This window comes from Anopheles stephensi, chromosome 3 (assembly GCF_013141755.1).
Source record: "Anopheles stephensi strain Indian chromosome 3, UCI_ANSTEP_V1.0, whole genome shotgun sequence".
In the NCBI taxonomy this organism is placed as follows: Eukaryota; Metazoa; Arthropoda; class Insecta; order Diptera; family Culicidae; genus Anopheles; species Anopheles stephensi.
In genome coordinates, this window is record NC_050203.1 from 58,519,007 (window position 1) to 58,544,151 (window position 25,145).

General features: G+C 46.0%; 2 protein-coding genes across 6 annotated transcripts in view; one reads left to right on the plus strand and one right to left on the minus strand.

Moving 5' to 3' along the window:
* Nucleotides 1–1,549: 1,549 nt before the first annotated feature.
* LOC118508994 (potassium/sodium hyperpolarization-activated cyclic nucleotide-gated channel 3-like) lies at nt 1,550–3,476 on the minus strand. The gene has a single exon (XM_036048993.1). It carries the CDS (start codon nt 3,391–3,393, stop codon nt 1,639–1,641), a length of 1,755 nt encoding a protein of 584 aa, XP_035904886.1. The 5' UTR covers nt 3,394–3,476; the 3' UTR covers nt 1,550–1,638.
* Nucleotides 3,477–4,359: 883 nt separating this feature from the next.
* The window catches only part of LOC118508995 (protein held out wings), a 30,046-nt gene continuing 9,260 nt past the window's right edge, over nt 4,360–25,145 (plus strand). For 4 of the 5 annotated variants that reach the window (XM_036048996.1, XM_036048995.1, XM_036048997.1 and 1 more), the window contains exons 1-2: nt 4,360–4,500; nt 6,234–7,642. In XM_036048996.1, coding sequence (XP_035904889.1) covers nt 6,623–7,642 — 1,020 coding nt within the window. In that variant the 5' untranslated portion in view covers nt 4,360–4,500; nt 6,234–6,622. Of the gene's footprint in view, nt 4,501–6,233; nt 7,643–20,522; nt 20,670–25,145 lie in introns of all 5 variants that reach the window. The other variant, XM_036048994.1, reaches the window with a different exon arrangement.

Genomic DNA, 25,145 nt, shown 5'->3' on the forward strand with positions numbered 1-25,145 from the left:
GAAAAACTTTAATCAACCCATCGACCGAAAGAACATCTTCCTCAGCTCGGCCCTATCTCAAGTGGACACAAAAACGCGTTCGACTCTCTCGCTCGAACTTTTTGTAAGCGGTTCCCTCCAGAAGCGCGATTGTGCAAAACCTAAAGTGCGTAGCGGGTTTTGGGTGTAGAAAAACGGGGACCACACGAACACACACACACACACACTTGCGCCAGATAGGTTTTGCCCTTTAGGTTCTTTGCACCGTTGCGCATGCCGTTATGCTTGAATACTGGTTTCGATAAATCTTTCCCAAAACATTCGCATCCCCGCACTTGCTGTGGTGCGCTGGGCATGGGTGCGGTATTTTGATACGAAAGAAAGGTATCATCGACACAGCACCAACCGATATTCATGTTTCGCACACGAAAGTCGAAGCCAGCACGCAAGTACACGCAGTCTTTATAAGGTCAGCGAATAACGAGCGAAAGACGAGGGGCGAGTGTATCGACTGATCGGCAAGCCCACCACTCATCGGAAACCTGATCCTCTCGAAAGCTCATCATGTTCATCGGCGATGACTTTGAAAAACCCCAGTCGAGGTACACTTACCTTGGGTAAAAATCAAAACAATCTTTCATACTGGGCAACACGGCGCAACACGATCGGGAACGATCCGGGAGATCGACGAGAGATCGGAAGATAGAAAAAAAACATTACTCTCCAAAACATACCCCAGGGATTAAGTTATGGGCGCCCGACTGCCAGATATCCGTGTCGGCAATCTGGAACCGAGCAGTTCTGGTATCATCCAGCTCCTGAGCATCCTGAGACACCATGGAAAGAACGACTCAGAACAGGAGGGGAAAAAATCGAACGACAACTACACTGAAGGAATGTGGTTTGCAGTCGCATCCCAACCGTCGCGAGACGTCGCGAGCAGACGTGAATGCTCGTCGAAAGCAATGCGGAAAAGAAAGTTCCTGGCGGGAATGATGGAAGAACGTGCAAGAAAAATGGGGTACACTTTTCGAGGGAGACCACAAACGGACCAAACAAAACAACAAAAAAAAGCTAGCTGAGCATCATCCCGAAGACAAGAAGCAGAACGTCAGAACCAAGTCTTTGACTTCTTGCCTTGTGAACCCCTTCAAAGCCTACCGTCCTCACCGTAGCGTTCGGCTTAAGCCCACCAATACAACCATGCATGAAGCATAAAATATTGTTCAAACTCCCTCCACGCCCTGGCTGCGCAACATGTTTTTCTCCCACAGTCGGAGCGGGGTGAGTAATGTTGGATCTTTCGGGTTTTTACACGCATCCCACAGCGAGGGGTTGTTTGGTCGATGACTTAAGTTTGTATGCTGGTATGCGTGCGCTGCTACGTGGGAAGCGTGGAAAAGCGTAGCAGCGATCGTGAGCAGTCGTGAGAATCGGCAGCATCACGCAGAGAGCCACAGAGTCAGCGTGATTGGGTGACGATCGAGAGCTAACATCTCACTTATGCTCCTGGCTACCACTACATGCTTACCGTAGTCCAATGGACAAAACAGAACAGAAAATGTGGTTGCCAGATCATCCAATTTAAATTGCTTTTATTTAGACAAAAAAAAACATTATTTAAGAGAAGATCCCAAGTGGAGGTAAAAATTGAGGAGATCATTGCAAGAATGCTTCAATAAACTTCTTGCCATACATCTTATCCTTCTTCTTTTTCATCATTGATAAACGCTGTTCGGCCTGCTTCCGGATCCGGTTCAACAGATAGGCATGCGGCTTCACAACGTTCTGGAAATCTTCGTGCGACAAACGATAGATCTCACAAGCTTCCAGCGCGATCACATTCGCCGTCCGTTGTTGATTGCGTTTGATAAGCGATATCTCCCCAAAGTACGCACCGTCGGTCAGATGGCCCAGCTCCTTCCCACTCATCGCATACACTGCTACCGTTCCAACGGCCAGAAAGTACATCGAATCACCGTAACTGCCGGCCGCAATAATGACATCGTCCTGCAGATAAATCTCCAGCTGCAGACAGTTCACAATGTCCGTCAGTATGAAGTACGGGAGATTCTTGAACAAATCGACACTCGCAACAAGATGGCGACAGGTTTCCATTCGAATGCTGCTTCTTAAATTCTTCGGAAACAAACCCATGATCATCTCTTCGTCAAAGTACCGGGTACGGAAGCGTGTTGCAAAATTATTCCTTAGCTTCTTTTGCAACGGACCGCTCAGGTGTTTGTTGTACGCGAACGCTTTCAGATTAGCCATAAATTTATCGTACTGATCGGTGGCCATTTCGGGCGAATCGAAGAACCGGCACAACACCACCGGCACGTAGTTGAACCACAGCCAGCCCAGAAACATTACCAGCATCATGATCCAGTGGTACACGAAATGCTGCTCGATATCCTTCTTTTCGCTCGATGCCATACCGACCCGCAACGTTACCATCATGCTGCGCAAGTACCGATAGGTTGTGGAGGCATTGCTTTCCAAATCACTTAACAGCAGTCGCACAAAAGGGCTGGAGACGTTCTGCAGCACCGCCGATACGTTCGGATGCTGCAGTTGCATTCGCATCATCGATAGAAGCTCTTCCTCGTCCATGGACCGGCTGGATGGTTTCGCTTGCAGTAGAATCGGTATAATGTACCCGAGACAGGTGGTCCAGTGCAGCACGTACAGTGTGTTCATGATGACCTGCACAATGCGCGTTTTGCTTTCGGGCATTTGCAGCGATCTGGCGATTACGCGAAAGTATCGATTGCTATCCCGGAAGCGGGCAATATGGGACAGATACAGAAACGACATAAATGCAAGACAACTTTCCGCTCCTGCTTCGAAGATGAGCTCATCAAACACTTCCAGCAGTAGTATGTACGGCAGAAAGAGCAACAGATCGTACATCAACCGAAAGGGGCGCAAACGGTTGAAGAAGATCTTTCGCGGCTCGAGGACAATTTCGTTTGTTTCGTAAACCACAAATCCGGTACAGAACGTTAGGCCAAACTCAGCGACCAGTATTAGACAGAGAGATAGATCGATGTACTCCACCAGATGGCGGGTGGGGCGTGAATCAAAGGCCAGAAAGCTGAAGGCAAACGGTAGTAGCATTAGATGAAGGTTCATCACGATGAAAGCGATCACATCGCTAGACATTCGAAGTAAACTGAACGGATGCACTATGAAGGAAGGATACGAACGCAAAAGGCGCTCATTTTCCTTGATGATCTGGTACGAACTCTTCAGATGCTTCTCCGTCGAAGGATGGTGCTCGGAGGCTAGGCGCAGCTTTTGCAAGGCGCGTACAAATTTCTTGTGCCGCGGAAGGGCACGATCTTCAGCTTGCGAAATGCGTGTCTCTTCGATAGTGCAGATGTGCCGGGTTTCCTTCAACCTTTGTCTCATTTTCGGTAATATTCGGAGAAGGACTTAAGACTGAATAGTGTGAGCTGTAAATTCCTCAACTGTACTTCTGGTACTTTGACTGAAAAATTAAACTGATTTTTCAACGATTGCTTTGACATAAAAAAATATCCATCAAAATACTCCACTTGGACTTCACTTTCCATTTCATTCATATACTTACCATCAAAAGGACTAGTTACAGATAATTGTTGTTCATTTGGCAACACTGCATGACTCACCGCGCGAGAGCAACATTCTTGTGCTCGGAATTGTTGATTCTTTTCGCTCTATCGGAATGCTTCAGCGCGCGGTGAAATTTTATGATGCAAAACAAAGAAGGCTACACGGGTGCGAAAGTGAGAAGGAACAACACTCTCGGGCGGACGGTTTGTGTGTGGGTGCGTTTAAATGGGCACGTATGGGTGAGAGCGTGTGAGTAGGATAAGGGAGAAGAAGAACTGCAAAAAGAACAACACCACGTTTGATTGCCCTATCTTTCACATCCATGCCAAGCAATAATACACGTTCGGTTAAGCATGCTGTTGAGGCTAAACAGCTAAACAATTTCGTCACGATCAGTGTGTGAGTGTGAAGAGAGCAAATCTTATAACGAGAGAGGAAGAGAGAGAGTGAGAGCAATTCCAGAGAATGAGGCCAAGCGATGAGCAACAGCACATTCGGATGATGTTTGCCGGAATCTTCCGTAAAGTGCACATTCATGTAATTGATTTTTGTTGCAATAAAGGACCGCTAAATCAATTGTATCATTTGTTTATAGAATAGATAAAATGTTTTTTTTTTAAATATCACATGTACAAACGCATGAAAACTAAGGGAAAGATCAACTTTTTTGTCCAAGAAATTTCATACCTCCCGCTTACTGTGCGTGTCGGGAGAGCTCAAGAGAGAGAGAGAGCGTGCCGAAGCGAGATAGCGCTCCGTCGGTGCGGTAAAGCAGCAAAATCGCTGAAATGCAGGCGTAAGCCTTTAACGCACACTCGCCTGCGCTTACTTCAAACTGAACCTTACGCTGAGTCGGTTGTCCGTACGTGCGGTCGGGATATTTTTTAACATTCTGCAACTTGGCAAGAAGAGTTTGAAGAACAGGTAAAAATAAATTACTTTAGAAGGAATACAACTCGAATCAATCGGTGACGTCGTGCGTGATTGAACCTGCTGTGACGAGCAAACGAATAGAAAAAGGGACGTGCGCGGTCTCGCTCTCTCTCGCAGCGTGAAGCGTGTCAGCGGTGGTGATGTGATTGACCATTTTTTCATTATTAAAACACGTTTAAGCCAGCACAAAACCCGAGTGAAGTTGAACTGTGCGCTGTGACGTTTTTCTTTTCTTCCTGACACACTTTTGTGCGTGCGGCGCACGATCAAGTGCGCGATCTCGCGTCTGTAAGAAAGCCCGTTTGCAACGAGAAAAAGTGATCATTGCTGCTGTAGAGTGTGTGTGCTGCGTGTAATCGGTAGTAGTGTGGTGTATCGTACTGGCTTAAAAATACTAATAAAAAGTTAAACACTTCCACCAGCGCGAGAGAGCGAGCGAGATAGTGGATCGCGTGAGAAGAACGGTGCGTCCGACGGGTTGAAGAAACTGGTTCGGAAACGGGAATTGTGTTTTTGTTCCGTGTTTTGTGAAAATTTGTTACAGCGTGGGGGCTGCGTATTTGTTTTTTTGTTTACACGAGAACTTTTCCAATGCTCGTCGCACACACATACACAAACACGATCGTGTCTGTGAAAGAAAGGGAGTGTAGGGTGTACAACAAAACAATCGGTTGTGAATCTGTTTTTGCTTTTTCTTCTTGACAACCGCGGCGATGACCGTTCTCCTCGTTCGATGGAATCGGGCAAAGAAACCTTTATTTGTGAAGAAAGTGGAGAAAAGTGTCCGCTAACGCCATCACCAACGAGACAAGGGAGAAAATTCCTATGCTGCGGTGCGTGCTAGCGATTCTCAAGCGAGTCAGCCATTAGGCGGCGCTCTATGCGTGTGTGTGTTTGTGTAGGAGTGTTTTGCGCATACACCGATTGACAGTGGCCGTAGCGTTGTGCAGCGATCATCAAGAACAGAAACAAAAGCAGCATCGTTGGAGAATTGTTTGCTGTTAAAAGCAAATAAATGTACTATAACTATTTTTCCATTTAAAATTTACGTTCATAAACCGGATCACCGGAAGCGTTTGCGTTGTTTTAATATTTTCATGTTTATTTGTTTAAACTTTTTCGTTTCCATTTTTCTGCTGACTTGCCGAATTGTGTGTAATTGAGCAAAACCTTTAGCAAACGACAAAATTGTCACGCACACTTTGGTGTGTTTGTCTCTTTCTGCGCTAACTGAAGCCACGTTTGCTTGCGTATTCAACCCCTTTTCGTTTGTGGCATCTTGATCGCTTTTTTTTTTGCTACAAACAAAAAACCACACTCAAAACGATTGTCAATGATGAAAAGTTTTGGTGGAAATCGGTGCTTTTGCCACACACCAAAATCGAAAGTAGCACAAACGGGGAACGGATCACACCGCGCTAAAGAGAAAGCAAAAATAGTTGATAGTGAGATGTTAAAGGAACAAAAAAAAAAAAAAAGAAAAGAACGGTAAACAAAACAAAAAAAAAAGGCGGCAGGAAACTCTGGACGTTCATCATCATGGGCGCAATTATGCTCTTTTCTCAAAATGCGGTTCGAGCGATGATACAAAAAAGGTGGAATCGCGCAGTGTCGTCCACAACTTGTTTATTTGTTGAATTGTGAAAAATTGTGTCTGTATGTGCGTCTGTGTGCGTCTCTGTGCATCAACGAATGCTCTATTTTGTTTTCCTCTTTTTTCCAAGGTACAAAAGTGCGTGCATCATCACGGGTCTCAGTTGAGAAGAGTCTGTGTGTGTGTTTTAATTGATTGTTTGGGCCAGTTGCAGTGCCCAAAACACAGCAAGAAAAGATTGTGATAACTCATTCACGTGCAATAGTGTGCCTTAAAAACAATGCCGATACGTCGTTGTTGCTAAAGTTCCCGTGAAACAACACACACCGAGTAGCGAGCCGCGCGCGGTTGGTGTGATCTGAAATTTGACGATCGTCAGAAAGTGAATCTTTTACCCGGAAGTAGCATTCCGGTACTGTTTGTGCGTGTGTGCGTGCGTGTGTGTATTTGTTACACAAATTGTTTGAAATAAGCGGCCCCAGTCTCCTCCTTCCCCGGGAGCACTACACAGCTTGTCACATGAATCAACAGCACCACAATCATCACATCATGAGCTCGTACGGTGCCAGCACTGAAAACAGCGGCTCGAACCAACAGTCGACACAGAGCATCGCCGACTACCTGGCACAGCTGCTGAAAGACCGCAAACAGTTGGCCGCCTTCCCGAACGTGTTCCTCCACATCGAGCGGCTGCTGGACGAGGAAATTTCCAAAGTCCGGGCCTCCCTGTTCCACATCAATGGCGTCACGAAGGAACCGCTACAGCTGCCCGAAGCCGAGGGCGAATCGGTTACCATGAACGAGAAGGTGTACGTCCCGGTGAAGGAATATCCCGACTTTAACTTTGTGGGACGCATCCTCGGACCGCGCGGCATGACCGCGAAACAGCTCGAACAGGAAACCGGATGCAAGATTATGGTCCGAGGGAAGGGTTCGATGCGGGACAAGAAGAAGGAGGACGCGAACCGCGGCAAACCGAACTGGGAGCACCTGTCGGACGATCTGCACGTGCTGATCACGGTCGAGGACACGGAAAATCGGGCCTCGATCAAGCTGAAGCGTGCGCTGGACGAGGTGAAAAAGTTGCTCGTACCGCACGCCGAGGGTGAGGACGAGCTGAAGAAGCGGCAGCTGATGGAGCTGGCCATCATCAACGGTACGTACCGGGACTCGACCACCAAGGTGGCGCCGGCCGACCAGACCTTCAACTTCGACCCGCAACAGTACACGGACGAGCGGTGGAAGCTGGCAGCGGCGGCGGCAGCCGATACCCGCATGCTGAACCCGCTGGCCGCCGCCAACCTGGCCGCGGCGAATTCGCTCGCCGGCCGCACCGCACCGAACCCGCTCGGGGCGCCCATCATCCTGTCGCCCCGCATCTCCGTCCCGACGACTGCTGCCAGCCTGATCCCGGGGTCGGGTCCGCCGCCGACGATCGATCACACGACCGGGCTGATCTACGCGTCCCCCTACACGGACTACAGCTATGCGCTGGCGGCCGCCGGCAATCCGCTGCTCACGGAGTACGCCGATCACAGCGTAGGTGCAATCAAAAATCCAAGAAGGCAATATGCGCCTCGCGAACATCCCTACTAAAAATCACACCCCACCCACGATATAAACAAAAAACAAACAAACAAACAAACAAAACCCATCTAAAACAAATCAATAGCGCGCGCGCATCTCAACAAAACCACTAGTGCGAGTTTTTGGTGCCAAAACCACAGTAAACAATAATTTCAACTAGAAACAAAAATAATAACGCAAACCAAGCGCAAATACCCACCCCCCTACCAGAAATACGCCTTGCATAAACAAAATGCATCTTCTCTCAGCATTATAATTCTACAAAAATCACCCATTTTGTTATTGGCAGTACTACTACTACAACAACTACTACTACTACTACTACTTACTACCTACTACCCGGGCGGTGGGGCAATAATTTATCTAATATGACCATTATCTATAAATACTTTTTGTTTTTTTTTAAATTAATTTACAACTTCACGCACCCACCCCACACCAACTCCAACACACACACAACACACATACACACTACCTATTACTTATATTTGTCTAATGATTTGCTCTATCTCCACTTTCGTTGTTTCGAATATTAACAATATTCATACAATAATTAGTAATTAATAATAAATAACAGTTAGTTGGTTAGGATATAGGGCACAAACAAAACCACAAATGCACAAAAAAAAAAAACAATAACGCCAAGGATAAGCGAGATCTGCTGTTGGATGAGAAAGAAGCACACACACACACACACACAATTATCTCAAACCCCCTCGGTGTAAATTGATCGACGCATTACACACGTTAGGAGGTGTAAAAGGAAAAGAAAGGTAGAATTGTGTGCTGATCAGCAGTAACCCATGTTTGTTCTGATATAAATTTAATCCCGGAAAAAGAAGCACCGTGTGTACAGTACAGGAGAAGGATACCGATTGCTTAATCCTTTTTTCTTCCTGCTCCACTCACTTAACTCATTAAGATGCTTTCGTTCTTTTTTTTTATAATCTCCCCCCACATTGCGCAAGTGGAAATAGGTGTAACCTAATATATAGATCTGAGCGAATGAATGTTTGCATCGTAATCGAAGCGCGGATAGGGTTATAATAGCGTTAAAAAGGGCATGGCAACACACACAAAAAAGAAGATATTTACATGGTCCCCAACATGCGCGTTAGATATTAGTATTAAGCCCCCCCAGGAAAGGAGGGGGAGCCCCATTGTCACGCGTTCTACAATGGTTCAAACTGTTGCGCAAAAAAAAAACATAGCAAAATATTAACTACTAATTAACTAAGGTTGGAACTTAAAGGAGACAAAATAGCAAACGAATAATTCTTAAGCACTCACCAAGCAATTTCCTAAACCACTACTAAATGACAGCAAAAAGCGTAGCCCCTTGCGCCATTTCAAACTCCCACCACTGTTTTTTCCCCACCCGATTGTTCCTTATCCTTTGTATTAAAGAAAAAGGGTACATAAAAATTGGATGTACTCTCCTGTTGTATATCATCCCCCGCACACACCGACGCTAACTTGGAATCAAATGGACGAATGCACGTGCGAGAGGCTAACCGTGCCCCCCGCTGTATAAGAACATCATCATCACCTTTTGTACAAACAAGATATGCTTATTTAACTAAATTTCGAGCACTTTGCCGGAGCAAATCGCAATTGGAAAAAGTGTATGGCGTGGCGTGACACAACGGCGCGCCTCGAATCGATAGCGTCTCGCGCATCCTTTACTTCGTTTCACACACAACATGCCTCTTAAAACCGATTATTTATCATTCATCTGATTAACTTCTACGAAAGCTTTCTTTCCCGCTCTCTTAACGTTCGCTTCGTTTTTTTTAAATAATAACATGTACCTACTCCTAGCGGCTTATACCAGCACGGATGATTTTTTAACCGAATTAAATTCGAACATCATGCACAAACACACCGTGATTTTTGTTTTCCTCTCTTTGGGTCGTCTATTAACAATGTAATACACCACCACCCCCTAACTGTAACATTTCGTTCGTTTTTAACCAACCATTTCTGAGAGATGAGAAGAGTTTTATGCTAGTCGTTAGGTATGGAAAATAGTGTAACCACCACCACCACCAACTAGCCCTTTAAAACAATTAATGATATCGCGCAAGCAGCTTTCTAACACAATCGAATCATCCCCTTTGCTGCAGTACAAGATCAACGTTGATCTTTTCATGCTCTGGGGGTTGGTGGGATGATGTTTGTGTGACTTTTTTAAAATTTTGCGATCAATTGGGACTGTTCTGGGTCCCAACACACACACACACACGTCATTTATTATACTCATGTGCCAAAGTATTATTAAAATCTGTCCGATCAGACGAGAGGAACGAGGCGATTGTGGAGGGAAGAAAGAGTGGACGAGGGAAGCGCGAGAGTGAAGATCGAAGCAACATTTGTTTGATCACTTATCTTCTTGGGGGGTGAGCAAGACCTCCTCCGCCCCGCTTTTGATCACACAGAATCTCTCGATCTTCCTGGTGAGACAGTAGATCAGTCGGCTTCCGGCGGGGCGTGGGGTTTTATGCTGCCCTCGTGTGTTGCGTTGCTCTTTGATGTATCGCGGTTGTTTCGGTGAACATCATGGACAACACACAACTGACGGGCGTGGGGTCTGCTGGTGGTTCTGCATTTAAAAGATCAGAATCGAGAAACGTCATTGGGCGCGTGAATGAAGACTGCGGATGTTAATCGGATGAATGGTTTCGGTTGTTTGCAAAGCAAAGAAGTACAAAGACAGCGGAAACAGTGTGTGTGTGTTCAAATTGGAGATGGAATGTTGTTGCTGCGTGCCTCTCGCTCTACTGGAAAGTGCTCGACATTTGGAATAGGCCAGTCACAAACACAGGTGCAGAGAGTCTGCGTTAAAGTTAGCTCCACTAAAACGTGTCCCTTTTTTTGCACCGAAACGAGATTCAATGCATTTTGAGAATAATTTGTGGGTGCCATCGAACGTCGTCACGCAAGGGCAGCATATTGAAGAATAGTAGTTTTTAGACGCAGTACAATAATGACCAGGCGCGCATATACGGAAAGGGCGCGCGCTACGTCTAGTACTTTGTGCTTCCCTTCTTTTTATATCAAAATAAGTTTGATGCAATTTTTTAATGCACTTCTTCTCGCACAGCCAAGGAAGGATACGAAGAAGCTGGCGCAAAATGGCGGCAAGGAAACAAAGTTTCCTCCAAGAAAAAAAATCAAATGCTTCCCGGACCTCCCTTTATCCTTTATCCAGCCAAAAGGACCAGTTTTGGAAGGATAGCGTTGTGTGCGGTGGAATTGTTGCTTTTACACAGTGTTTAGTCGCTTCCGTAATAAGTCCACCATCAGGGCGGGCGCACACCATTTTTACCCTACCAGGTGGCAATATACATTTATTGTGAATTGTTCGAAAGTCGCACGCAATTGCCGCCAGCGTGTAATTGTTGCGAAAGGCAGCAAGAGCAGATGTGTTTGTTGGTGTGCTTTCTTACTAGTTTTAAATGACTCAAAATAAGAAGTAATCTCAGCCTATATAGAATCGTTTTTTGCACTTGCAAATCTAAATCGTCGTGATGGTATGAACGAGTATGAATCTTTATTGACGAAGCATCAATGGTAAAAATGGTAAAATTACCGAAACGTGCGTTCATAGAGTGCAGAGAGAAAGGGGAGAAGAACGCAAATGAGAAAGTATGAAACGACAAACACCTTTATTATCACGAGAAATCTCTTCTACAAACCCTCCGTAGCTAAGCTCCGTGTACGGTATAATAGGTAGTTTTTTAATTAACAGTAATTTTTTTGTTCGTAGCTCATAACAAACTATTTCTAACGAACAGCAAACACAGCTTCTTCTCGAATTGATTTGTCAAACAGTAAGCAAAACTCTTAAGCATTGTAATAACAAGCTAGCAATACAACTGCATATTGCTTAAACATGTATGAAACAGCTCGATAAGAGAGTAAAATAATCAAATTACCCATATAAGTAAGCATCTTATTACTACTAATGTTATACTCATCGCTTGAAGTGTTGCTTTTAATTCGGAAAACTGTATCGCATAAAAAGATTAATTTCGTAGCGTGTGAATGAAATGGTAAAACCGTTCAAGATAGAGGAGACAGCAAAGTGAAGCAATAATTATTATTCTGAGACTAAATAATCTACTACAATTGTAAACGAAGTGTACTACTTTTGTATAGCAACTGATTAATCCCCCTCAGAAGATTGTAAGCGTAACAGACATTTTAACAGCAAACAATAGTAAAATCGCTCTATTAACCTAGCAGAACGCTCTGCAAGACAGGACGGGGAGGCGGAAATTTGTTAACCTATATATCTATCTCTCACCAACTGACCAACATGATATAACTCACCCGTCTTGTGCATAAGAGGATATGTTTAAATGGCCTAGCAGAGCAAGTGCATATATATATACATGTGCAGTTCTAACCGGTTGGTGGTATGAAACGAAATAAAAAAGCACACACACACACATTAATATTGCTTCTAATATGTTGTATGCCAGCAAACAATAGCAACCCCGGCGCCGGCAAACATCAAGGATAACTGCAGTTCATAACCACTACCAACACCATCTATCTTCCCCCTTCTTCTGGTCTGGTTACAAAAGCAAAATGGATGAGGTAAACAACAATACAAGCAGCAGAAATAATAAAACTCTGATTTAATAAAGCTTAATATTGCACTACTATCATTAATCATCTACTTCTACTTTTAATCATACTACTTCGGCGCCACTTCTTCTACTAGCAAAGCAAGCAACTCTACTATCCACCTACTACTACTGACCAACAAAACAATATTAATAAAGCATAACCTGGCTGGCAAAACTTTAACCGGACTAGTTTTTATTAGCTGTACATGTGTATCCTTTTTCTCATCATCTGCTCACCCACTGCTCAACCCCTTAATCATAATGTAATCCGATCGCGCTCTCACGACTGCCCTTTGTGCCATATGTGTACTCCTAACCTTCTTAATCCTTCTTCAAAACACTGAATTCTTAATCCTTAATCCCTCTCCCTCCGATATGTTTATGGAAAATTAGTTGAACTTAACAATGTCCTGTAGGAAGAGTCATTGCATTGAAAGTCCAAGTTCCAAATTTGCTTTTCAATGTTAAAGCCGCTTCCTGGTGCTTCGTACTATCCATCGATCGCCCTCCTTCCCCCCTCCCATTCCCAATGCTCTCAGTCGGAAAGAAATGTAACTACGGAGCTTGTGCCTGGTAAATAGCCTCTCCTGGTCGACGGTCGATGCGTGTAATTCATCGAAAAATAATCAACCATCGATTAACCAACCTAAAAGCTCTACGCTAATCCCATATGCTACCAACCACTACTACTACTACTGCTCTACGCAATCAGCTTCTCTTCTTACGTCTGGATGGTGGGATTTTTCTAATAACTTCTTTTGCTAACCAAAGCCACACGCCACAGCTACGCCGCTACAGGAGACTGGAGATTGCGTGAAAAGATGTTGGTACTTTCATAAGAAACACACACTGGTTTAAGGGAGACTTGGGGTCTATGTCTTTCGAGAAAACCATCCCCAATAGGGGTGCTCTGTGGTGCAATAATAACCTTGACTGTATGATAAGAGCACACCAAAGGCGATGGTATTAAAAAAAATCTCCCAAGAACATCATATAACTGTGGATTGGGTGCTGTGCTTATCACTGGCCCCAAAAAAGACACGAAGTCAGACGGTATCGGAAGTTATCTTAATTAGCATAACACACACACACACTGCGCTGGCTGGACATATCTTGCTGCTATTATCTGAGGGTTGATGGAAGCCATATTGCTGCTGTCCGAAAGGAAGATTTTCCTGCATCTACCTATGTTTGTTCTCTTTGGTAGGCTTTATTTTTTGAGCTGCTGTTGTGTGACTGACTTGATTGAGTTGATCATTCCCTGCATAGCTTGGTGCTCGCTACAGATCCGCTTATTATCCATGCTCTTCAAACTGACATCATATCTCCGCGGAATGACAGACGGAATCGACGAATTGACCAAAAGAGCTTGTCTTGTCCGACGATTTCCAACGAAACGTTGGCGTAAACTAATCTCTCCGTATTAGTAGTATCTCTACAGCATCAATTGAAGATCGATCAGAATGATGATCAAAAAGTTGAAACACATCCACTGCGCTTTCCCTTTTTCGAGGAGGGTCGGATCTCGTATCGAATGGCCGCCAATCAACGTGTCGACACTTGAAGAAATCTATTGCCTGGTTTCTATTGTTTTCGATTCGCCGGTCTGATTCGGCTTGGTTACAAGACCGCATCGGTGAACGATGCTGCTTGCTGTGCTCGCGTGTGGGGCGTGTGCACATTCTCGGACCGGCTGTGCCAGGAATAGCCGGGCGGGGAAAAACAGGGGGAAAGGGCGGTAGCCATGCATCCAAAATAGCGCTAGAACCACGAAAACCGCCAACGGTGGTGGCGGTTGCGCTAAATTATTTATAGCCCGTGACACACACACTCAAAACACGCGGCGCGGTTTGAGCAAAGGAGAGCAGCAAACGGCGAATCGGGCTGAAGCAGCTTCCCTTAGCAATGCCCTACAACTTGCGCTCGTGTGTGTGAGTGTGTATGTGTTTGTACGGTACTTTGGACAGGGGGGAACGGGGGTAAGGGGGGCACACAAGTATTAAAAAAGGTCATTGGACATATCGTTTGTCTCTGGCGTGTCTCGCCACATGCATTGTTGCCGCGCGACCCAAACGCTGATTTTCTGCGCGCCCCCTGGCTTAAATCTCCCGAGTGGGTTGCTGCTGAAGTGTTGGTGGTGGCATCCGGTTTTTTTTTCGGGTTCCAAACATCCAGGAACCGAATCCCCACACCAGCAGACGCATATCAGCATTCCCTTACTGTGGCGGATTCGGTGCGTACGTCATCAGCTTAAGGTGGAGAAACAGGAAACAACCACCTAGAGGGGGCAGCTTTACCAAAATGGGTAAGAAGCGAAAGAGGGAGCGAGGCCAGGGACCAAAAAGCCAGGCGCAAAAAAAAAAGTACACACACATTAAACCACGAACTTCCAGCGTGCTGCTGCTGCTGCTGCGAGTGGGGCGCATAAAATGCTGAGGCAACGCATGTCTCACCTGCAATGAATGGTGAAGTTTTTTTTTAATGAAGAGAAATATCTAATGGCCAGAACCGCCACGGTGGCACTGGAAAAATCCAATTTACCACTTTACGAGCTACCCACCGATTGGTGGTTAAGATATTACGCTCGACGAGAATGCGCGGTGTGAGGATCAAAGTTACGCGGAAGTCGTCCTGAGCATTAACTCTTTTACCATAAAATGATTTTTGTTTGTTGCAAATAATGATACTTGCCGCTATACCTACTAGCGCAGTATACATTCCTCGCGGGAAGTAATAGTTTCGACGAGCAGTGTGGTGCGCCTTGTCGCTGTTTACATGCCCTTTCGGTGGCCGAGGTCCGTCAAAGGGCTGATAATAGAACCTACACAACAGTGGCCACCGATCGGGATCGTGGATGAAGCAAAACATATCGAGGCACAGCGTGTAGCATGCATCGCAAGCGCGCGCGCCCGTCTAGGGTCAATCGGTTTAATTAAGCAACGAAGAAAGGCATCATCAGCAGCAGTCAGTCTCACTTCTTCTCTGTCATCAGCATCCGATCGAGTTCGATCGAGAGAGCATCAGTAATTACTGGCGGCCCGTGTACAGTGCGAATACCTCGGGCGACTGTCATCACTCCACACACTGCTAGTGGTGCACCACTCACTACTGGGACTACCCGGGCAGAGGAGGAAGGATCACACAGTCCTTGACCTACACGCCGCTGGGCGTCTGCGTGCGTACAGGCAAATGTGCGATCTGATTAATGATGTGCTGTTCTTTGCGAAGAAATTTCTCTACGCCACACTCTAAGGCACTCTTGGCACTCGTCTCTCCCAGCATAGTGCGAGATACATCACAAAACCCGTCACGAAGGCGACAACCATAATGATGCAAATGCACCGAAAGAGCAAAACAAAGCGACGATGTTTGAGTTATGGGTGCATTTCACCGGAGAATGTGTGCACTTGGGTCCTACGGTCGTTCAACACAACGGCCTGTTTGCTTCTACAGCTCAGTGACAATCCACGCTCACGTGTCCGGTGTGTGCACTGGTAATGGGACTTTGCCGCGGTCGAGCAAGCACGTTTCATCTGGTTACATATTGTCGATAAGTGTGGCTGCCTAGACCAGGCCACAGAAAACTCCCCTGACCCCTCCCCTTTGATGGTGGTTGAATGTAGAGTCTTGTACAAGCACAGCATCCATTCGAGAGTTCTCCCACTTGAGGGAGGCTCTTAGAACTCTCTTGGGGGTGGTTCCTAAGCATCCACGCAGAATACGATCGCGCATAGTTGAGCGAGGTGAGCCATCGTTTTTATCTGACCGTTCAATCCTTCAGAATGCATGACGCTCGATAACGATCGATTACAGAAGGATCGTCTGCGTCGCATAGAAGGAACGTCCGAGAAGATATGCTGCAACAGTGAATACCGATCGATTCTGGTTGCTTCTTCTCGCGGGTCCGCACGATAACCTTGACAAGTTTTCTGTATGTCACGCGAGCCTCTCTCAGACCACCGCCAACACCGTGGCCCACAGCAGGCAAACGTGAAGGAGTTTTGTCTCCTTCTCGGTGGTGGTTGCTGCGCTACGCGCGCTTTGACAGCGGTCGAGCGGTGGTGGGTTGAGCTTTAGAAGCGAGAAAAACCGGTCTATAACTAATCAAGCACTTCTCGACCGCGCGACAAGGCGAAGTGGCAGTGTGTCCGGTATGTTTTCTCGTTTTATGTGCGTTCTCCAACTTTCCTCCGTTTCAAGAATGAATGACGAACGGACGGGCGTGCTTGGATCGCTCATCGTGCCGTGTGTGGTGATCCCTTGCTTTCAAAGACGATCGGGGCGGGACGAGAAGGAAACAGGAAAAGCGGTTCTCGGTATGCAAATATGATGTTGTCCAAAATAACAAAAAAAAGGGCAAAGATCGTGCATTTTAGCGCGCTGGTGGTGAGGCATTGTATGTGCCGCCAGAAGATATGCAAACTCGCCAGCCTAGCCTGTTGGGATCGATACTGTGACCTGGAGCAGCATAGTTTGATTAGCTCAAGGATTTTCAGACGCTTTTTTTAAGGAGAAGCACAAAACAAAAACTCTGATCTTCTCCGGATGGAGTGTGTCACATTCTTGAACGGGTGTGCCTCGTGCCCTGAGAGATGCAAAAGCTTCAATCTCCACGCAATGGAGCGAGCTATTGCTCTGCTGCTACGCCTCCGACACAGATGCTGAGAGGGCACGCTATACCCCCCAAACCAATCAGCCAGCCAGCAACAGAGGTTTTGGATACGCCCTAGCAAACCGGAATCTGGAAGATATACATTATCGTGGTTCAGGCGCTCGTGCGTGTGCGCGCCAGTACGGTTGTACGGTGGTGGTATGTGAAACACATTTAAGCAAACAGTCTGAACTACATACACGGTTGTGTGTCGCCTGTTGAATGTAACCGATTGCGTTGGCCACCACCCTCCACCTCCTCCTGGCGATGGAGGGGGATCAGTAAATAAATAGAAATATTACAGCGCGATCCATGATGAAAATGGCTCTTCGCGCATCGATGATAGATCGTTTGGGTCTGGTGCACGCGTCTGAGATATGGGAGTTGCCCTGGTCAGTCGTCAGCCGGCAATGATACTCACATCACGTCACCGACAACATGATGCTGTACACAACAGCACACAACTCGCCTTTTATTCTACCCAAACGCCCGTTTGTGAAGCAAACAGCCATGTCCACTCTTTCTCCTTCCGAAGCGTCTACTTCGGTCTGTTAATAGTTAAAGTAATAGTTTTCTATTTAAAATAGATCATATTTATTTTATTTAAAGTGTTTTTTAAAGAAATTGTAAGTGAATCTCTATGTTTTGTTTAGTCTAGATTTTAATATATTTACATCACAACTCCACGTACTCTGCACCATGGTGCTCGATTGTTATATTTATTAGGTTGCATCAATCGCGGCTGTAGGGTTAGTGCCAGCGAACATGTGTACATATGCAGTTTTTTAAAACAGGATACAAACACATATATCTCTCTCTCTCTCTCTTAGTTGAATGCTATTTTTGCGTGTTGTGTGTACAGCTGCTTCCATGACGCCCGGCCCCTCCATGTCCTTTATATGATATACATTTTTTTTTTTGTTAAATCTCTCTCCACTACTAATATGCTCTTCTTTAAATCCCTCTCAACCCCAACACAGTACAATTGTCTCGAAGACTGTTTTTGGTGGTGATCCCTTACATCATCAGCAATTAAATGTTAGTGCGATGAGCACATCAAAATTCGATGCAAAGGGAGGTTAGAGTAAAACGAAACAAACAAAAAAATAGTTTGTGATTAATAATGATAATCAAACATGTAATCCCAACCGCCCCAGACACAACTACTACTCACACGCACCGGCCAAGTAACTTGAAATGTAACGATACTGTTCTAATGTTAGCGTACTAATCATCCCTAAGTCTTTGGAGATGGGGGGACGGTGGCGGGCTATACAAAGAAGGGCGCACACATACACACACGGCACCCCCAGTGAACACCAGTGAAAAGTGCGTGGCGCCCGCGAACCAACGAAATCAGATCTTTTCTCCGTTCGCGCATATGTCTTAAGAACAGCATGTCTCCCCCAACAGTCAGTAAAAATGTTCACGTGTGTGTGTGTGTTTTTTTGTATTCCACCACCACCGCCCATACAGCATGATAACAGTTTCGAGATTAACCCCCCAAAAATTAAAAGGAAATAGTAAAGGGGGGGGCAAAACGTGTAACAAAGCGCATCCCACATTCAGTCCGCCCATCAGTAGCCAATCATCCAGCCGTGTGTATTAGTAGACGAATAATAGTTTTTTAAGTGTAAAAAGCTGGGGACGAATTTAGACGCATATATACTTAAGCGTAATCTTATACTTAACGTTTTAACATATTTTTTTTTAAATGCTGGCGGTTAATTTAAATTTTGTTTTTCTTTTTTGTTTGCTATTTAATAACAACACAGAACAAACATAATGTGCTAATAAAGGCGTGTATTGTATTTAACTAACTACGATCAGTATGAGAAGTACAATCGTTAGGACGAACACGTCTTAGTGGAGTTTATTTTTTTCTTTTTACTTGTGTGGCTAATTTATTTCATTTGTTTTTTTATTGTGTTATTAATATTGATAGAAAGATTATATTTAGTTGCATATGGTGTGTACCCACCTTTCACACACACTCTCCATGACCGTTTTGAATAGTTCAAATGTGTGTTACAAACGTTAGGCAAGCAGCAGCGACTGGTAAAGCGAGAGCAGCAAGCATACTTACAAACAGCTTCAACAGCATAACGCAGGGCATGTAACTATCGCCGTACGATGAACCGTAATGAGCATTAAAAGGAAGGGTGGTTTATAAGGTGTGCGCTGCTTTAACAATCAGTAGAAGAGTGATATCACGTACAGTGGAAATGCCATCCGATCGCTTATCGATCGCGTACTTTAGAGAGTGGAGGGAGAGATGTGTGTATGTGCTTCTACTAGATCGCCCAAGAAGACTCTTCTTAAAAAAAAAAACAAAACAAAACACAACGAAATGCCATAATTAACTGCTCTGTTATTAAGTGTTAACTGAATGTGTTTAGTGTAAGTAAGATGAGCACGTGATAAAGCAATCGCAACCGGATATGTAGAATGGAGGAATGGGGAATACATAAAACCATTATAACATTGAAAGCATAATTCACAAACACACACACACACATACACATACGCTCGTCCAATTTGTGGTGCGTTTTGCGATCATTTTAGTTTAGTGTTGTACTCTGACACAAAATTGCATACTGCAAATTGCAACATGGAATGGATCTGTTGTGTATGATGATAGATGATGAGGAGGTGTGTGTGAGCGCCATATAATAATATCCCCCACCCGGCACGGATTTTTAATTTTTGTCGCTGCTACTTAGTATTGTTGTACTGTAACGATGTATTTTAATAATGTATTCTATAACCAATCAACACACATCGGCACAAAACACCTGTGCTTCTACACAGCCATTAGTACACACCTGTGCTTACACTACTTCCAACATCCAACAAACCAACACAACTCAATAGCGCCAAACAAACCTCACAATACTCCTTCCTCCTAGCACGAAACCAACTAGCCCCTAGTACGGTTTAACTAAGGCTCAAACCAGCCAGCGTGCCAGAGCTAGGTTAGGCTTAAGTTATGTAGCACCGTAGAACGATGATCCAGAGATGATGGAGCGCATTTTTGAGGGACAAAAAGAAGGAAATATGATTTTAAAAAAAATTATCACAACGCACGTGCTATAGAGGGGAATGTGTGTGCGTGTGGCAGCAAAGAGAGAGGGAAATGAGTAATGTTAATATAATCATACAATTAATAAGAATTAATATTTTAATAGCTACAGGAATGAAACTGAGACGATGAAAACAAAAACAAAACCATCACCAACCACCAACAAAACCACCTAAAACCAGCGCTAAAGAAGAAAAAAAATAATATTAATAATTATTAATTAATAATCTTATCTGTTTTGTTTCTGTCTTTCACTCTCTCACACACTCTCATCTCTCTCTCTGTCTCTCTGGAATAATATAATATACAGTTTGCTCAAACGTTTAATAAAAATAACTCACTCATCTGTTAGTTTTTAATTTACGCCGTGTTTTAACCCGCCTTTCTTATATCCCTTTGGCCGTGTCTCGTACCTGTTGTTGCCCTATACTTAAACCACCACCCCGCCCATAAACTCACCAGCTCGCTCGCGTCCACGAAACGGACCGGTGTTCCGCGTCTCTCTGGAGCGGGGCCTTAACCGTCACCACCGAATTGCGTTGATCAAGCTACACTTACCGGCGATCTGACTGATCGCTCTTCGCCAAATCTTCGCCAAAAACAACACTGGTTTGTCTCACACTCTTATTAATCCCCGTGATCGTGCAGCGCCCATCCTTACACGCATCTTTCCGCTCCACATTATGCAATCCACCGGGACCGGGTTTTTGTGAATGTACTGTAATTTACATTAATATCTTAATTTAGCTGCAAACTCTCTTTACTGGAGAAGAAAGAAATTGACGCTCAAAAAAAAAAAAAAACAGTTCAAGCTTCCTATCCTATGCGCGTCGTGTCCTATTGAGAAAGGGGGGGAAACCCGATCGGAACCGCGCGACAAGCAGATTGTGGCTGCTGTGGTTTCCATCAAATTTTCCTTCAATTTCTTTCTTCTCCCCCACTTCCCACAAACACTTCCAAAGCCACGCTCCTTCAGTTTTTCCCGCTCGCGGTTCCTTTTCGGTCACTTGACGATCATCTCGGCTGTTGCGTACCCTAACTCGATTTGTTTCATCATGGTGTGCTGTGTGCCCTTGGCAGGTGCCTTCGGAGATGATGTTCCGATTGAATCGTTCCGCTGGCCCTGCACAAGAAAACGTGCATTGAACGATTTCGGGACGAGAAACGTGGCTACTAGCATTAGATCTCACGCTTAGACGCGTGCGATCGTGCGTGTGTGTGTGAGGTTGTCTTGATCGCTTTCCTTTGGTTTTGAGCTCGAGTTGGAACTGTTGCGTTTGTTTCCGTCATCTTTCGTCACTAAAAGCGTGTAAGCTAATCGTGTCTCGGCAACAGCACCGTTCTCATCTCCATCCTTTCACGGCGATGGAGTCGCGACTATCCGGGGCACACACGGCCGTGTGTTATTAGCATGCAAAACTAAAGCAGCAATGGGAACGTTAATTTCTGCAATTACTAAAGTGGTTGGGAATCACATATTACTTACACACACACGCACACACGAGAAATAGGCAAGCAAACCAAGGGTTGCCGCCGTTGGGGTGGTATAAAAGGCATACGCACTCAAGCTGTGCCAAAAAAAGAAGGAACCAATTTAGAACGTAGCGTTACTTGCTACACCTGTTCTGATTAGTTGGGGCTGTTCGCATAGTTTATGACCGGAACGGCGACCTACTTGTCAGCGTCACACCTGTTTTTCTCGCTGGAATTCACCAGGTGTCTATCCATGTTTTCCGTAAACCCCGAACCATCTTCAGAAGATGGTATTTTAGAGTTATATTTTGCGATGTAAAAAAAAGGAGCTTCTTAACGGTGACGGTAGTGATCGGATAACTAGCCAAACCTCCCGAACAACCAACAACAACCAGTGTGTGCTAGAAGTCGAACGTTCCCGTGCAGACATGATGGCCGTCCTCTGACCCGAGTGAAATGGTGTCACACTTTTCACTCACCCGTACCAATTGGATGGCGCGCCGTCCAATTCCCTTAACGAAGCGTCCCACCAAATCGTAAATCCATCATCCAGTACGCCAATACGTCTGAGCGCTCTGATGAACCCCCCGACTTGACTGGTACCATCGGGCTACGGTAACGTTCCGTGTCTCAATCATCAGCGTAAGTCCGTTTGCGCCATTAGAGCCGCGGCCCCGTCGGCTCTACACCGTCGAGACTCAGTGTCATAAAAGCGAGGTCTGCTTTCCGTGGGAGGAGGAACACCGATCGGTCGACACCAACCGCCCATCTACCTGTCGGAAGGGACGTAGACGACAGGAGGGCAGGGGGGGTAGTACAGTACACAAAGTCGCCGGTACGACATCTTGCTAGAAGCTCAACTCTAATTAAATTCAAATTAGTTTCGTGGATTGTGTTGTGTGTGAGTGTGTGGTTGGTCGGAGCACGGCACGAGTCCCCGTTTCGCTACCCTGTGTGGGTCTTACACATCCATCACCGGTATTGAGTTGCGTGCCTTGTATAGGGAAGCAACCCGTACCAACTGCAGGTAGGACACCAACCATTTGTTCGGTCGGGTGCTGTGCGCAGGCGTTAGTGGTGGAGCGGATGGTAGTTTTTGTCCTTCCCTTTTTTTTGCATCATTTGTGCACCCCATCGATGACCATTTTGTGACAGCGCAGGGTAGTTCTAATGCATCCACGTCCTATGACGGGGAGCGTGATTGCACAATCGTTTCCTTCAGCATGGCGCTGCTGCTGCCTCCATTCGGTGTGCGGCTCCAGATGGCGCCAAATTGCTTCCGCCCCCATGCATGCGACACCGAACGACGGCACCAAAACGATCCGGACACACCGTCAAGACAAACTTGGTGGCCCACTCTAAGCGTTCGAGCGCGTAACTAATCCGCTAAACCCAACGCTCGTCTTAAGCGTTGAGAGGCCAGCGCAAGGTCTTCCATTCTTCTTGTTGCAGCTCGGGCGCGATCTAGTCGCCCCCCCTGGTGGTGATACCTTTGCCGATCCGGATTTCACTCATGGGACTGCTTAGTTGTGGGGGGGGGAACCTTCTACACCTACGCGGCACCGGTGTTTGGGGACGACTGGTGGCGGCGCTACATTGTGCGCCAAATCGGACTCCGGCTAGTTTCCCGTATTCCCACGCGCACATGCACGAAAACAAGATCTACCGGGACAAGATGCCATGGACACCTCCACCCACCTGTAGACAAGGTTTCCCTTTTCTGCGGTCCGGGTTTTTGGCTAAACGCTATCGGTCACACTGGACGAAAGGGACAGAGCTGTAATTTATGCTTCGAAAAACTACTTTTAGCAGTACTCAGAAAAGCGGCTTCACAGGGTCCGCGCACTGTACAAGTGTGCCAAGAAACGCATCACGAGGAACATATTTTCGTGGTGAGATAAAATGTAGAGATCAAGGAGCATTAATGGTGTATCGCCTCTTTCCGTTCAGCACTTTGGCGCATACGGCACCCGGGATATCGGACTCGTATACCGTCAACATATGGCTCTACGCGCGCATTGGTTTGATGCGTGCGTGTTTTGAGCAACATAATTCGTCGAAGGAATTTGTGGGACAGTTACGACAGCAGAACCGCGAGCAGAGAGTGTGCTGGGAAGATGTGTTGCAATAGGGGTAGACTTTCACGGCTGCAGTCTGAGAACGAGCGCAACAGACAGATTAAGCCCAGCGGTGAACCTGAAGGTGAACCTTAGCTTTGCGTAAGAGTCTGCGTCGCGCTTAGTGCCTGTTCGTGAGGCAGCGAGATCCAGCCGTTAAATGTCCATTTCGGAAGAACTAATTTGCTCCCGGCCCGGTTTGAAGATCGTTTCTGACTTATGCACAAAGTTTTGGCGATTATCCAGCGGGCAAGTAGTGAGCTCACCGTGACCGGCCTACGCGAACTTTCGGATCATGTCTTCGTGCCATATTTGTCACCTTAACGACTGTTTCCCATACATGTGTGTGTGTGTGCGATCATGCGGGGGTTAAAAACATGGACCTCTGACACACAGGTTCCGTGAAGCAGGACTTTTTAGGAGCTCAGTGCTTTCGCCCTTGATGGTTTCACTTTTGGGGAGATTTGGGGAGGTGCTAGATAGAGTGCGGGCTCGCATCCCGTACAAGGATGAGTAGCTGTGGGTGGGTGCTCCAAAAACGGGCGCTGGATTGTTTCTTTTGCAACACTGGTTCCCGACACTTGCCCGCGTACAATTTATAGGCTATTGTGATCATGGTCTGGGCGAAGCGAATCGATTAGTGATCTTTCAGTGCCGCGGGCCTTGGACAACTTCCTGAGATCACTTGTTACGGATCTACGGTGCGGTTGTTTCCCAACAGCCAACCCACGGTGTGTCCTCTTTTAGAGTGCCGGTGCGAGTGGGTGACGATTACCACCCTATTCCCCAGGAACATGGAGGCGTCGTGTGTGTTGCGAGAGCTCTGAGCATCCATCTGATGGTGGTTAAAGTGTTGCCGAAAATTTTAAGTTCGATTATTGTTTGACCGCAACAACCGCACATGGCTATCTACTTCCAACAAATCATTCATCTTAATGTGGACAACTCTTAACTTTCCTCCGCCCACCAAGGGAATGTCCTAAGCTTCGACGGTTTGATGTTAATCGGCTGTACAAACAGACAGCGTCTGCTCGGTTGTGCGCTTCCGGCACCCTACCCGGCGTTCGGTGGCCAATTTGGGACGATTAGTTTTGGTTTGGTTTAGTGGTGGGACCAAGTGATGGTGACGGTGTCTGGCGCAACGCAGTGGGGCATTTATTTTTATCATTAGACATGCCCGCGCGCCGTTTGTCGAAACGAAGCCTTTTGGTCGGTTGGCTCATCATCAACCTTTCAACGGATAGGCACAACACCACTGGTGCTTTGGTGTTTTCCCACTGGTTGTTTTAAATGTGAGCGGTAAAGTTCAGCTCATCTTTGTCTTTTTTTTTTTTGGGGGGGGGGGGGGCGGGGAGGGGAGGTGGGTTGGTTTTGCATGAGTCACACACGCACACGATGCTGATGAAGAGGGCGCAACCGAGAGGTGCTGGGAGACATGTTGCAATTAGAAGAGAGAGAGAGTGCTTCGTAAGATTATTTTAGTAGCTAAACGATC

What these genes read in the sequence shown, in the direction of transcription:
- LOC118508994 (XM_036048993.1), bottom strand. Translation starts at nt 3,393, where the DNA reads ATGAGACAAAGGTTGAAGGAAACCCGGCACATCTGCACTATCGAAGAG.